Below are 14,384 nucleotides of genomic sequence, written 5' to 3' on the forward strand. Positions count from 1 at the left end.
TATCTTATGTTTGTTTCGTCTAGGATTATGATTCCTCATTCGGTGTTGGAAAAAAAATTAAGGCAACACTAGGATACTAAATTGGAATGTTGATAAAATGTGCTAAAAACGTGTGAGAAAATTCGATTGTGGTGTCATGGGTGGATTTTGTTGAATTAAATCAAGTTTTAAGTTGAATTGAATTTAATTGAGGTTAGTATCATTTAGTATTTGATTGAGGTTAATATCTTATAATATGTATGCTCTAATGAAAGAAATAAAAAATAACTTCAAAATCTAAAACAAAGTTAGACATTTTATATTTTAGAGAAATAAAATGTTTTAGAAAAAAAAAATTTATTTCATATTATATATTACATTTATAACTTTTTAATAATACATATTTATTATTCATTTAACTTAAAATTTATCTTTTAAACTTCTGAAATATGTCCTTGTATTAATAATCACCGAACAATATTTACATATTACTTTTTAACATTATAAATATATTTAATTTAGATAATTAATTAAAAACAAATTTTAATACAATCTTTTTATGCAAAAAATATAATATAATTCATAATACATGAAAAAAAAAAGATACAATCTTTCACTATTCATAACATACCTTTTTCTTTCACGATGTCTATGCAGTTTCCTTTCAACTGCATTCATTTATGTGCCTCCCGATTGCATAGTCTTTATAGTATACAACCATATTCAATTCATCTATAATTTTCATGTTTCAATATGAAAACTAGGGTTAAATTTAATCTAACCTCACATTTGATTACATTGAAAAACTTAAAAAATTAATTTATCACAGTTTAGAATAAAGAAATAATTAAATCATAGACACGATAACAGAAAATAAATTCCACTTAGTGATCCTATTTATATGTTTTGTAATCAATACTCGAATATGAAACTGGTTTAATCAAAATAATAATAAAAACGGAAAACAATTGTTAAACTAGTCAAACCCTTATTTAATATATTAAAGAACAATGAAAAGGATTTAGTAGTTTCTAATTAATTAGTATCAATGGCTCCCTTTAATATATATAAGATCTTCAAAGTTTCAAGCAAACAAATTGAACTATTTTTTAAAAGTATAACAAAAAATATTATACATTAGTAAGTCAGAAATTAGGCGTAATTTGGTGGGTAAATAAAAAAGTGAGAATTGTGCAATTCTATAAACAAATGTCGACTAAATGTTGGTTTTGTCTTGGCCACACTTCTTTGACTTCTCTCCCAACAATTCAAGTTTACACGAACAATAAAAGTGGTTAGAATTATCGATACCTTATAAATGTCGGAAACCATTTTGTATTCACAAACGTAACACTCAAGATATTAGAAGTAAAAAACATATATTTAATGACATTTAATACCAATTGAATTTAATTAAAATACTAACCCTATCCTTCAATTACATTTAGTGTGTATTTAGGTTCAGTTCAAAAATTGGTTTTAGTTGAACTCAACTCCAGTTCAACAAAAACAACTCATTCTATCTTTTTAAGTCAATTAAAATTTAAGATAAATATTATTTAGAAATTTTTTATTATTTTTAAATATATCAGACATATTAACACAGTGTTTATAAAAAAATCATTAGAATATTCTAACTGAATTTCAAAACCATCCCAGAGTTTGTTTTGAGCTTGATTACTTAAAATTGTTATTTTATCCCATATAATATAATTTTAATCTTGGTAAGGTAAAAACTATTTTTTAATATTTTAATAAAAATGATATTATTATTTTATTATGACATAACACCAGGTAATTGTTTGTTACCGAGAGTTAAATTATTATGGATTAATCTATGATAATTTAAAAGATCTTTTAACTTTAGGAATACAAATTATTTATTTATCTATAGTAACTTTAAGAATCAAGATATAGATTTTTGTTTAGTTTCTAAAGATGAAAGCAAAAAAAGTTGTACCTAAGTAAGAGCAAAATTTCTTTATTTTGCATGAACAAAACAACAATTTTAAATTTAGAAAAGATAAAAAAAAAATGTTATGGAAATTAAAATAAAAACTTGCACTAAACACATACATTAGCATTATAATACTAGGAAGAACATAAACAGGAAAGTGTAGAGTAAGATCTTAAGTGCAAATGTATCCTTTTGGTTTTTCCACTTAGGAAACTGCAGTGGAATGAGACGTAAGCTTTCAATTTAACCCAACCTTTGAATTTTCTCTTCTGAACCGAACCAGATCATATAAAAGAGAATTAGCGACAGACCCAGAATCACGGTAACAAGGGTATGCAGAACAGAATCCCTTGGTTCTAAGCAACCAACCCAAACACAAGTCGCTGACATGTTCTTTTCTCTCCAAGTATTTTTTTTTTCTCTTCCGAATAATTAGGTAGCACTTCACCCTCTGCTGAATCGGATGCGCATGTGAAAAACATCTTCCAGAGTTTGCACGTACATCTTTATCCCTGCGGGTGTAAAGTCCCATTCCTGTGAAAATTTTCAAAGTTAAAATCAGAGTTGCATGACCCTCCCCTGTTTTCATTTCCTCTGTTTTGCTTCAAAAGGAGTGAATTCACCCCCTCAATGAGATTTGCGTGAAAAACCCACTTCCCTTCCTGTGATTATGGATTCTCTGAAAGGTTTACTTCACCGGAAATGAATCCTTTTGCGGAGTATTTTCGGAATTTTCTCTCTAGGCTTTTGAATACTCTGTTTTGGGTATTCACCAAAGTCTTCATGAGGTATTGAATTTTCAATTTTAGAATTTGAATTCTACCAACAGTTCCATAATTTATATATAAACTAGCCATTTTATTTAAACTCTCAAACTCTCTCTCTCTCTTTCTTTTCTCTTTCTTTTTTTGGTTTCAGATTCTATTGTTTTGATTCTTCTGAAGCAATGAAACCGCTTTGTTCTTCTGAGTTTTCATGTGACAATGAGCAAGCTGAGTCAATTCATTCCAAGTCTGAAAATTTTGGGACTCTAGCTGATGCTCTCTCACGTGAAAGTGATCAAAACTATTCCAATGTTTGCCAGGGAGGAACAAAGTCCAATGAAAAATGTTGTTCTGAAACTGTTCGTGACAGTCATAATTTTGGGCCGGAAGAAGAGGAAACGACAAAGTTGGTTTTTAAATTTGAATATCAAAAGTGGAATTGCAATTATGATGAAGAATTGAGAGGAGGGTATGATGAAAGTATTGATTTTGTGAACGGGGGTGATGCTGTTTCTGCCAGCACCACCAATAAGTATGAGTTCATGTCAGGCAAGAGTTTCAGACACTTCTTGGATGAACCTCAGGCTGGAAATTTCACCGTCAAAGAATGTTTTGTTCATTCCAACGATGCTTTTAAATTGGAAAATCAAGTTAGCTATGATTTTGGGTTCTTGTCAAGGAAGAATATTAGGGCAGAAAATTGTGAAGAAGGGATTAGTGAAGAAAATCTTGACAATTTCACAGAAAAGAAACTCAAACCTGAGGAGTCTATAGAGCATACTGTCGAGCCAATTGTTCACAACTTTCTTTCCGAAGATGATTTTATTTGTTCAAGTTCCAACTCAGATTCTATTATCAGTTCTTTTGGGGAGGGGTTTTTGTCAGACACAGATTTTGGAAACATTTTGAAGTTTGAGACAATGGGTAGCAATGCAGAAGAAAATGCAGTTCTAACAGAAGAGGATTTGGAATTTGGGGATGAGAAAAGCTATGAGAATTTGGATGTTGGATATGAGCCTGATGATTGCACTGAGGAGGATGAAGATATAATGGATGAGCTTGGAAAGTTGGAAGAAGAATGTAGGTTAGAGAAGTCTTCAGGAAAAAGTTTTGAAAATAAAAATATCAATTCCAAGCCACAACAATCTACCAAGCCTCATTCACAAACTTTAACAACTATTGATCTTGAGGATTCCAACCGGTTTGACACACTGTGGGAACATCAAGATTTGATAGAACAGTTGAAGATGGAATTGAAGAAGGTCAGAGCCACTGGTCTGCCTACAATCCTTGAGGATTCTGAGTCTCCAAGGATAATGGAAGACTTAAAGCCATGGAAAATTGATGAAAAATTACAGCATGGCAGCACCACAAATGAGCTTCCAAAATTCTACAGGAGTTACAGAGAACGAATGCGAAAATTCGATATCTTGAATTACCAAAAGATGTATGCTATAGGTCAGTATTTTTTGCATCGGTTACCTGAACTTTGATTTTCTTTTCTGCAGCTATTTTTCCTTTTTTTAAATTGTTCTTTACTTGTTTGTTCAAAGTTAGAGTTCTTAGTGGATGAACAATTTCATTTAATTTAGATGGTCATCGAGACCTACCTCATCTAAATCATTAAAGTAGATGTAAGGACCCGTTCAATCTGGTTAGCTGGGCACCAGGAGAGCATGAATTACTCTTGAGTGAATAACTACACAACTGAGCCTTCCTTTCTCTTTTTCTTTTTCTGGTTGGTTTTCTTTATAGCAGGAATACTCCCCTTTAAATATAGTTTTCATATATTCTTGCACTTTAGTTTTCTTTATTTTGTTATTGCAAGGAAGAAATGTTGGATTTGGGTAGGTATTGAGGAAATGGACATTTGTTTATGCCACGTGATCTGGGTCTGCTTCGCACCTATTAATGCTATTGCAGAATATCCAGCGGCCATGATCCTAGAACTTTACACTTTCCCCAAAAAGAGAGCCATATGAGTGTTAGGACTCTTCCTTGTTTAATAGCTCTATTAAGTATGTAACAATTTTTTATTCTCATAAAGCTACCACCTCCTTTACATTTATAACTAAGTGATCACATCTACAAGATTTGTAAACATGAAATATGCAATTACTATTTTTCTGCCTAACAATTGGACATATCGTTATTGCGGACAACTTCTTCCTAATTTCCAAAAGAAACTAGTCCCTACAATGATCTAGCACTGATTGTAATGTACCAACCAATGTTTCCATGGACTTTTGTTTCTTATCTCTTTCTGTAAACAACTCTTGCTATGCAAGACAAGTTAGGAAAGGCATCCTCAAGGAAAGTTATGTTACATTTTTATAATCTTCATTACCCTTTGCATTAAGCTTAATAATGAAGATTCCAATCATAGTCACAGCACATTCCTTAAGTTTCTTGGAAATTGTAGGTGTTTTGCAGTCAAAGGACCCACTCCAATCATTTTCAACCAGTAAGAACACTTCACCAGCATTCACAAACATTCTTCCACGCGGCTTTCGCCTTTCTAGACGAAAACAAATAGAAGCTGACCCAATGAAGAAGTTCATAAGAGAATTATACAGTGACTTGGAAATGGTGTATGTGGGGCAGTTGTGCCTTTCTTGGGAATTCCTTCAGTGGGAATACGAGAAGGCCTTGAAGCTATGGGAATCTGACCAATACGGGTTACTAAGATTCAATGAAGTAGCAGGGGAGTTTCAACAATTCCAAGTGCTTCTTCAAAGGTTTATAGAGAATGAACCTTTCCTCCAAGGTCCACGAGTTGAAAACTATGCCAGGAATCGTTGTGCAATGCGGAATCTTCTTCAAGTTCCAGTAATAAAAGGTAATAACTTTTTAATTAGAATGTGAAGTAGTGTCTTTATTGAAAATGGAATTTGGTGGTTACCTTTTTTCATGCCCACTTTCTTATGTGGGGGGACCATATAAAGTTTCATGGATGCGACAAAAAAGTTCCTCATGGTTATAGAATCTTAATTGGATGCAGAGGACAACGCCAAGGATAAAAGGAAATTCAGTAAAAGAGAGGAAGATAAAGATGCAATCACAAGTGACATGCTAGTGGAGATTTTGGAAGAATCCATCAGAACAATTTGGCGTTTTATAAGAGCTGATAAAGATGCATCTAGCTTGGCTCTTAAAGGTCTAAAAGAAAATGAAGTACAGCTCCAAGACCCTTCAAATTCAGAGCTTTTGGTGGAGATTCGAACAGATCTTCAAAAGGTAACTAAAGTTTCAATAGTCACTTTCTTAATGTCAAATGTAATAATCTTTCTTCTTTAAAAAGTGTTGTGTTGTGAGTGTTGGCTATTGTGTTTGCATTTTTTGCAGAAGGAGAAGAGATTGAGAGAGCTTTTGAGGAGTGGAAGCTGCATACTGAAGAAATTCCAAAAGCATAATGAAGATGAGGCAGATCAAGTGCTTTACTTTTTCTCTCAAGTGGACATGAAATTGGTTTTGAGAGTGTTGAACATGTCAAGGATAACGACAGATCAACTGGCATGGTGCCGTAGTAAATTAAACAAGATCACTTTTATAAACAGACGGATACATGTAGAACCATCATTGTTACTTTTCCCTAGTTCATAGTTTATTTCACATTTAGAATCTCATTATTGAAGTAGTAAATATTTTTTGCATATAACTTCAAGGTTCTCTATAATGGAATTCTTCAATTGATCGTTATCTAATAATTAACATGTTATGTTATAAGTCCACATTCATTTTTTTTTGTTAAACTTAGATAACATTACTTTATCACAATAAAAATGGAATAAACGTAAACCTATTTCATAGATTTTTTCTATATAATTCTCATGTTACTTTAACATAAAATACTTTTGTTTTGATAAGATTTTTATTTTTAATACAAATTTAAACATATATTTTTTATACTATTGATTCGTATAAATTTTTCTTTTTTATAATGTGAGTTGTTGTTATCTTCAATCCACTCATACTGTTTGATTTAATGTTTTAGACACAATTTTTGTTTTAATAAAGTATCTTAGTAGATTTTCTAATCAACGAAAAATATATAGATATTTATATTTAAATGGTACCAATTTACAGTAGTATTTCAAAATTTTGTGTATCCTTCTTTAATCATTTCTAAAACTACTTGCTAAATAGTTTCTTAGACAATGAGTATATTTTTGACATTTTGATAAGTAAAGGGACTAGGATGTATATGAATTAATATTACTTATAAATGTATCGAAACAAGTCGTGATTGAAGTTAAAAATAGAGTTTACTAATTGAGTTCACAAAAAAAAAAAAAGAGACATGTTCATTTAAAATTTGTATAAGGCATTCACCTAGAAGGAGTGTTGTTGCATTCACACAAATGTAAAAGAAATATTAGAAGAATAAATTGCATCAAAGGTATGAACACATGGATTAAAGATATGCTAAAAAGATAAATCGTATCTAAAGTCTATCTTAGATAATTGGTTGTGCTCCCGTGGATATAAGAAACATGTTAATATAAAAATTTATTAGAAGTTTGTCTATATAAAAATGAAAGATATTTTTTAAAAGCAAAACCGTGACAAAAATATCAACAAGATACATAGTACCTCATGTAATAATTCATCATGACTATATTATATTAATGATCTTGAAATAACAACATTACATCATTTGTAGGAAAAATAACTTTCGAGTGAATCAAGATAAAATATTTTTTATATTAATCTTACTAATTTTTTTTTAAGAACCAAACCCTAAAAAATAAAAATATTAAAATAAAAAATATTAAAAAAAATCATTATATTAACTAAATTAGATATTATTTTAGAGATTAAAAAAATTATTGATATATAAAATAATTTTTATTATTAATAAAAATTATAAAATAATTTATAAATTGGTATATAATAATTTTAGTTATCAATAAAACATACTATTCTATTAGTATTAAAGAAATATTACATAGACTTCCACCAGACAAATTACACAACTATCTACATTACCAAAACGCATGAAATTCATCGCATTAAAATGTTTAATTATATTTAATTATCCTTAAAAGTAGAATTTAATTTATATTTTTTTAAATAAAATTTCTAAAAACATAATTATTTTCTTAGAAATAATATTCTGTACCAAAATAATATTCGTTAATTGCCTAAGTAAATAAAACATGGGCCAAACATTTTCTTTCCGAATCTAATGAGCCTACTAATAGATGGACCGAGTAATGATTTGGACCGGGCTTTGTTAAAAGAGACCAACCCAACAACAATAAGGGCAATGAATTAGATGTAGGGTTTGGAGAGGCCTCCATTTATAAAACATCTACACACGCATTCGTAACCCTAGTTTGTGTCCTCTAGGTTTTATTTCCATTACCCACAAAAATGGTGCAGAGGCTCACTTATCGCAAGCGCCACAGCTATGCCACCAAATCGAATCAGCATAGGGTTGTCAAGACCCCTGGTATGTGTCCTCTTTTATTACTTTCTCTAAAAAAATTTCCAATTTGTGTATTTTGTTCTTATATCAATTGTGTTCCCTGATTTGTTGTCAAAATTTGGTTTTGTTATTGCTGTTTGGTGTTCTAACAAATGGCTATGCTTCAGGTGGGAAGTTGGTGTACCAGACCACTAAGAAGAGGGCTAGTGGACCCAAGTGCCCTGTCACTGGGAAGAGGATCCAAGGGGTATGTAGTGTATTCTATTTATGTTTTTTTTTTCTTATTCCCTTTGAAGAGTAATGAACTGTTCTTCATTGTCAATAATTTTAATTATAAGCTTGGAAAATGATACGTAGAGAGATCTGACGTATTGATAAAATTAGTGGACGCCCCCAAAGAGTCATGCTTTGTATGCTGTGGATAAATTTGTTTATGCCGTGTCCTGTTATATAGTTTAGTGGAAATCTTTAAGGGTTGTTATTTATTTTTCCTGCCATTTGGTGGGGTGCCTATTGTTTGTAGAATTGTGTCTTTTTGGTTCGGGTATGTGTTGTGTCCAATGTGTATGAATTGGTTATGGGGTATTGAGGGAGTGGTTGTGGGAATGAGTTTGAGCTGTTTTTAAAGATTTATATCAGTTATCTGATTGAAATGAGTTGCTTTTGGTTTCATGAGGAGTCTTGGATGCTTTAATTTTCGTGTGCTTTTGGTGTTTGTTGGCGACGTTAATTCCTGCCGCGTATTACTTCTCGCAGGCCTTAATTTCATTGTAATTTTCGTTCTAAAATATCATCATCTCCTTTTTCCTTGATGTTCTTTTGTTCAAACCTACACTCTTTACCCATCATGTCCCAATACGATGTTTTCATGTTCATTTGTTAATGTGTCGTTATTTCCCTTTTTTTTACTAAGTGGCTCTTTGAAAGAGCTTGTTTTAGCCTTCAAAAGTGGTTTACAACATTTCCACAATTTGTTTTTTTTTTCAATAAGCTTCATGGAGAAGCTTAATAAAATACGCTGTTTTTGGATTATTTCAGTAGTTTTACCATCAATCTTTTGAATCAGACCATTTAAATGATTTAATATGAACTCGGATAGCTTATTATAGTGTATTTTATGGAGGGTTTGTCTTGTGATATGTTCATAACCTGTTTTGAGTTTATTCGATTAAGCTCTCTAGGATAACTTGTGAAAGCAATTTGTACACAAAAACTTACATGATAAAGATTTATGGTTACATGATAAGCACATATGTTTACATGGTAAACACTTACAGTGTGTTTGAATAAACAATTTTATTCATTTTTTGTCATGTAAGTGCTGATCTTCAAGTTATTTCTAATAATGAGAGGAAATAGACTTGAATTGTCTGGTATAAATTGTAATTATTGGAATAAACTGAAAATTGTGTTTGAACTTATTGGTTATAAATTTTTTTACACAAGCTTTCCTAATCATTTACACAAGTGTTAAATGTCAAATTAAAGTAAACTGTAAATACACATTTCGTTATTTGATAAGTGCTTACTCAACTAGATTTCCTTGAGTAACAGAAGTGTTTAATCCTACCAAGTTATCAGCAATATGTGCCTTCTACTCTCCTAATTCTCTGATCCTGAGTTATATGCAGATCCCGCACTTGAGACCAGCTGAATACAAGAGATCTAGATTGTCTAGAAACCGCAGGACAGTTAACCGAGCCTATGGAGGTGTTTTATCTGGAGGAGCTGTTAGAGAAAGGTATATTGCTCATCTTTTGATCATTATTTTTTGTTTTTTGTTTGCTGAGTTAAATTTAACATCTATTTAAACTTGGTATAGGATTATTCGAGCTTTCCTTGTTGAAGAACAGAAAATTGTGAAAAAGGTATTGAAGATCCAGAAGACAAAAGAAAAGCAGGCAGCAAAGAATTAAGTTGATGAGTGATTCATGAAATATCTTGTCGTTAAGAATTGTGCTAAAGAATTTTGACTTTGAATGGTGTTAACCATGAATGTGGAACTTAATTTGAAATTGATTTTATGATTCTTGTGTCTTTTTGGTAGCTTATATCATAATATGAAATAATTTTAATGTTTTTAAGTTGGTACTTGGTAGTTTAATGGAAATTCGATATAATTTTAAGTGTGGGATTATGATTTCAAGAAGAGAAAATTCGAGACTATATTTTGGTTGTTTGTGTCTTTAGTAGTTATTTAAATAAAAAATAAAAAAATTAATTTCAAATATTTTGATCAGGTTAATAAGGATCTCGATTAAAATAAAATTTTATGTAGTTAATTTCTTATGTTTGTATTGATTTAGAATTTCTTAATCTTTTTTGTATATGGTTCGTGTTTTATAAAGAATGTGAACAAGATTTTGATTAAAATTGCACATGATTGCTTATAAATGATCTGAATATATGTATTAGGTAACTTGTTTATATAAGTTAAATCATTTGAAGTACCACAATAAAAATATTTAATATTATGCTTGACAAGTACTCATTTATAATATACATTGTTAATTCATTGTTTTGGTGTGGATTTAGTTGGAAATTTAAATTATGAATTTAATATTCAAATTACTTAGTTTAATTTATATTTAACGAGATAAAAAATATCGATTAATTTACTTTGGATTGATGTTGATACAAATTGAAGAATATTTCTAATTAATGTAAATATACGTTGAAGTGTAATTTCTAAAGTAATTATTTTTAAAGGTAAAAAAATTATCGTGATGGTTTATAATTTATTTTCTCAGTTATTCATGGTGATGTAGTTTTAGAAGGGTTGGGTACATTTTGACCAACACTCCAACAAATTAATTAATGAAATTATAGTGTGTGGCTAAAAAGAACTCTCTTCCACCTTTCTTCTCAAATTTTAGTTGCCCTCATAAGTAATTTTCCCTCTACATTCTACTATAAACACTGATTATAACAATTTCAAAATAGTATTGATAAATAAAAAAATCATATTTAAAACTAAATAAATAAAAAATATAATGAAGGTAAAAAGAACTCTCTTCCACCTTTCTTCTCAAATTTTAGTTGCCCTCATAAGTAATTTTCCCTCTACATTCTACTATAAACACTGATTATAACAATTTCAAAATAGTATTGATAAATAAAAAAATCATATTTAAAACTAAATAAATAAAAAATATAATGAAGGTAGTCTATATTTTGTCTTAGCCTTAATTGTGTTACTCAGATATGTGTGATAAATATTATGTAATTTATATTTATTTTCTAAAATAATTTTTTGTCCATGTGTGCGAAATCCTAAAAATTTCTCTCAATTTTTTTCTCGCAAATTTCATACTTTAAAATTTCGTAGTGTACGTATGTAAACCAATATGTCGTCATTAATAATTATCCCCGTTATTGGAAATTTAACTGAGAGGATCAAATTAAACATCTTAAAAAAATTAGAACCATATTGAATTAAATATTAAATCTAAATATAACAAAAAAAAAAGGTAATTGTTGCATTATTTTAACTCTATGCTTCTATGCTTGTAGTAAAGAGAAGTCCTTGTAGTCACTAAAATTGAATTACACCATCGCTAGACTCAACTTGCAATGCTTTTTATTAGCTACATAAACAGATATCACTACTACCATAACAACAAACAGCATTTGTTCTTAACACAAAACACACTTCACTTCAAAAGTACTGCAGGAAAATGTGTTGTCTTCAGAAGCTGGAACAAACAAGTGCTGTTTGTGTGGCCCTAATTATAATTGTAAAAGACATTAGTACCAAGTGACAATGACATGCCACATTAAAAATGAACCACAGTGAGAAATCCAGAAAGAGTATTTCTTTTAATTACAAAAGGTTTACCCGTAAAGCAGTTTTCTTCTGATGAGCAAATGAAAATGTTATATAAGAAAAGGATGTGGTATATATAAGACATACCTCAAGCAAATTCAACCACATTCCAAACAGAAACAAATCAACTCCATTCCTTTGATTCTCTTTAAATCCATGCCTCCAATAACAGTTCCAAAAACATGCTTAACTCTACAAGGGCAACTCTTGAAACCCCGTCAATAAATAATTTCAAGCAAAGAGACTCTGTATATAAGGTTTATCAAAGGCCACTGAAGCACACAGGAATAACATACTTTTCAAGCCATTTATCTTTTATGATCTTTTGTACAATGTTACATTCGAGTAGATGGAACAAAATACATTTCCTACCATTTTTTTTGAGATAGTACATAACATTTTATATACTTCAAACAAAATATATAACATTTCTTCTATTTACTAATAAAAGACATCACACATGGAAAATAGAAAAAAGGCCTAAAAAATATAAAAACAAAAGCGACCTCAACTAAAGGGGTCAAGCACACTATTTTTCTCTTACATCCTTGTTGTAACAATTATTTATGGTGTCAACTATGAAAAAAATAATTGAAAGAAAACATTCCTATAAAGAGAAAGAAAGAAGGATGTTTCACTTTCTTTAGTTTTTTTATTTTTATTTTTCATAAACAATTTCTATACAGAAAGTTAAAATGAGAAGTTAAAGAAAAAAACATGAGGTTAATGAAAAAGTGAAAAGCTGGAGTTTGAAAAAAATGTTACATGTGACAAAAATAAAAAAAAAACAAATGGGTCTTCAAAATTTTAAAATTAAAAAATGTTGTGTCAACTATTTCAATAATCGCAAATATCAAAATACCTAAAATAAATTAATAAAATAAAATATTAATAAAGATAAAATAAAAATAAATTTATATACGTATAAAAACCGTTATAATGGGTATAGATACATTTATTTTCTTAAATAACATTTTGTCATCATTTATAATTCTTAATAATATTTTTCCTTTTTCTTTGTTTTCGACAGAATTCTATTTATAAATTCTATTTTTATTTTGGTCCTTATTGTTTATCCGTGATAAATTGCCTATTTAAGATTTTGGTCAACAAAATTAATTAATAAAATGTAAATAGTGTTCTTTTTCTTTGAGTAAAGTTTTTGTGTTTTTATTATAATATTTTATATTCAAGATGAAGTATTCTTAAAAATATTATATCTTTGATTTTCACCTCTTTGGGTTTTATATAGAATACAGAGGGTAAGAAAAAAAAATAACATATGCAAATCCTAATTAAAGAGAAATAAATATATTTTCATTATATATGTAGTCATTTATAGAGAAACTCACCACTTAAAGAATGTTAACAAATAGTAGGTAACAAAACAAACATAAATATTTTATAGGAGATCAAATGAGAAAAAAATTTAATTGAGAACTACAAACAAAATGTACCTTTCTTTTTTAGACAAAATTAAGACAAACAAAATTACTATTTGTATGTAAAAAGGTTTTGTGTGAAGTTAGATCGATTGTAGGGCAAGGTCATATAGGGTAGTTAATTCCATTGATTGGAAAAAGATCATCAAAATCTGGTTACTTGTTTACATTAGAAACAACAAGAGAAAAATGATAATTTAAGATTTTAAGTTGAATTTTGAAGCAAAACCTTTTTAACTAGCATTACTTTTGACTTATTCAAAATAGGAGATGCAACAAAAGACTAGGTAAAGCCGAAACACTACACATTATATATTATATAGACTCATTCATTTCATCCATTAAAAGTTTCGTCAAAATAGTATCACTCATTATTAAAGTTGAGCATGGACCAACCTAAATCACGCGGGTTTAAATTTTAAAATAGAACTAGTTTATTTTTAAGAATAAATTTAAAATTGTATATTTTAACTTGTATATTTTTTTTTCTTTTTACATTACAAAATTTAGAAAAAAAGATTTTCATGTCAAGAATGGGATTCGAACCCATGCCCTTTCGGACCAGTACCTGAAACTGGCGCCTTAGACCAACTCGGCCATCTTGACATTGTTATTTGATATGTATAAATAATAAAACGTAATCAAATATTAGTTATTAAGGTCATCGTTGAAAGAACTTTATACCAGATGCACTTTATTTGTTTTGTCTAAATAAAAAAATCTGAATGGAAAGTTTAATTTTTATTTACAACAAGTGGGAAAAGGTTCTATTAATTTATTTAAGCGTTATGATACAATTTTTTCTCTTTAAATATTACTTTTAGTTATCGCCGAATAAACTTGTCAAAGTGATTAATTTATTTATATGAGAGATTAAATTTATATGAGATCACTCCTTTTGGGTGGTGGTGAAGTAAAAAAATAAAATGCACGCTTGAAATGGGATCAAATATGTGAGCTAGGTGGGTTTAAAATTTTGAACTGA

General features: G+C 29.4%; 2 protein-coding genes and 1 non-coding gene across 3 annotated transcripts; 2 read left to right on the forward strand and 1 right to left on the reverse strand.

Moving 5' to 3' along the window:
* Window positions 1–2,072: 2,072 nt before the first annotated feature.
* On the forward strand, window positions 2,073–6,399 carry LOC137826152 (uncharacterized). The gene is made up of 5 exons (XM_068632019.1): window positions 2,073–2,724; window positions 2,855–4,158; window positions 5,123–5,539; window positions 5,702–5,937; window positions 6,046–6,399. Exons 1-5 carry the CDS (start codon window positions 2,639–2,641, stop codon window positions 6,301–6,303), a joined length of 2,301 nt encoding a protein of 766 aa, XP_068488120.1. The 5' UTR covers window positions 2,073–2,638; the 3' UTR covers window positions 6,304–6,399.
* Window positions 6,400–7,969: 1,570 nt separating this feature from the next.
* Window positions 7,970–10,158, forward strand: LOC137823375 (large ribosomal subunit protein eL34). The gene is made up of 4 exons (XM_068628482.1): window positions 7,970–8,155; window positions 8,299–8,378; window positions 9,763–9,872; window positions 9,954–10,158. The coding sequence occupies exons 1-4, from the start codon at window positions 8,077–8,079 to the stop codon at window positions 10,045–10,047; spliced, it is 363 nt and encodes a 120-aa protein (XP_068484583.1). The 5' UTR covers window positions 7,970–8,076; the 3' UTR covers window positions 10,048–10,158.
* Window positions 10,159–13,924: 3,766 nt separating this feature from the next.
* Window positions 13,925–14,005, reverse strand: TRNAL-CAG (transfer RNA leucine (anticodon CAG)). Its single transcript has one exon. It is a non-coding gene; the product is annotated as a tRNA-Leu (tRNA).
* Window positions 14,006–14,384: the final 379 nt, after the last annotated feature.

The sequence above is a fragment of the Phaseolus vulgaris genome, chromosome 8 (genome assembly GCF_000499845.2).
Source record: "Phaseolus vulgaris cultivar G19833 chromosome 8, P. vulgaris v2.0, whole genome shotgun sequence".
Lineage (NCBI taxonomy): Eukaryota > Viridiplantae > Streptophyta > Magnoliopsida > Fabales > Fabaceae > Phaseolus > Phaseolus vulgaris.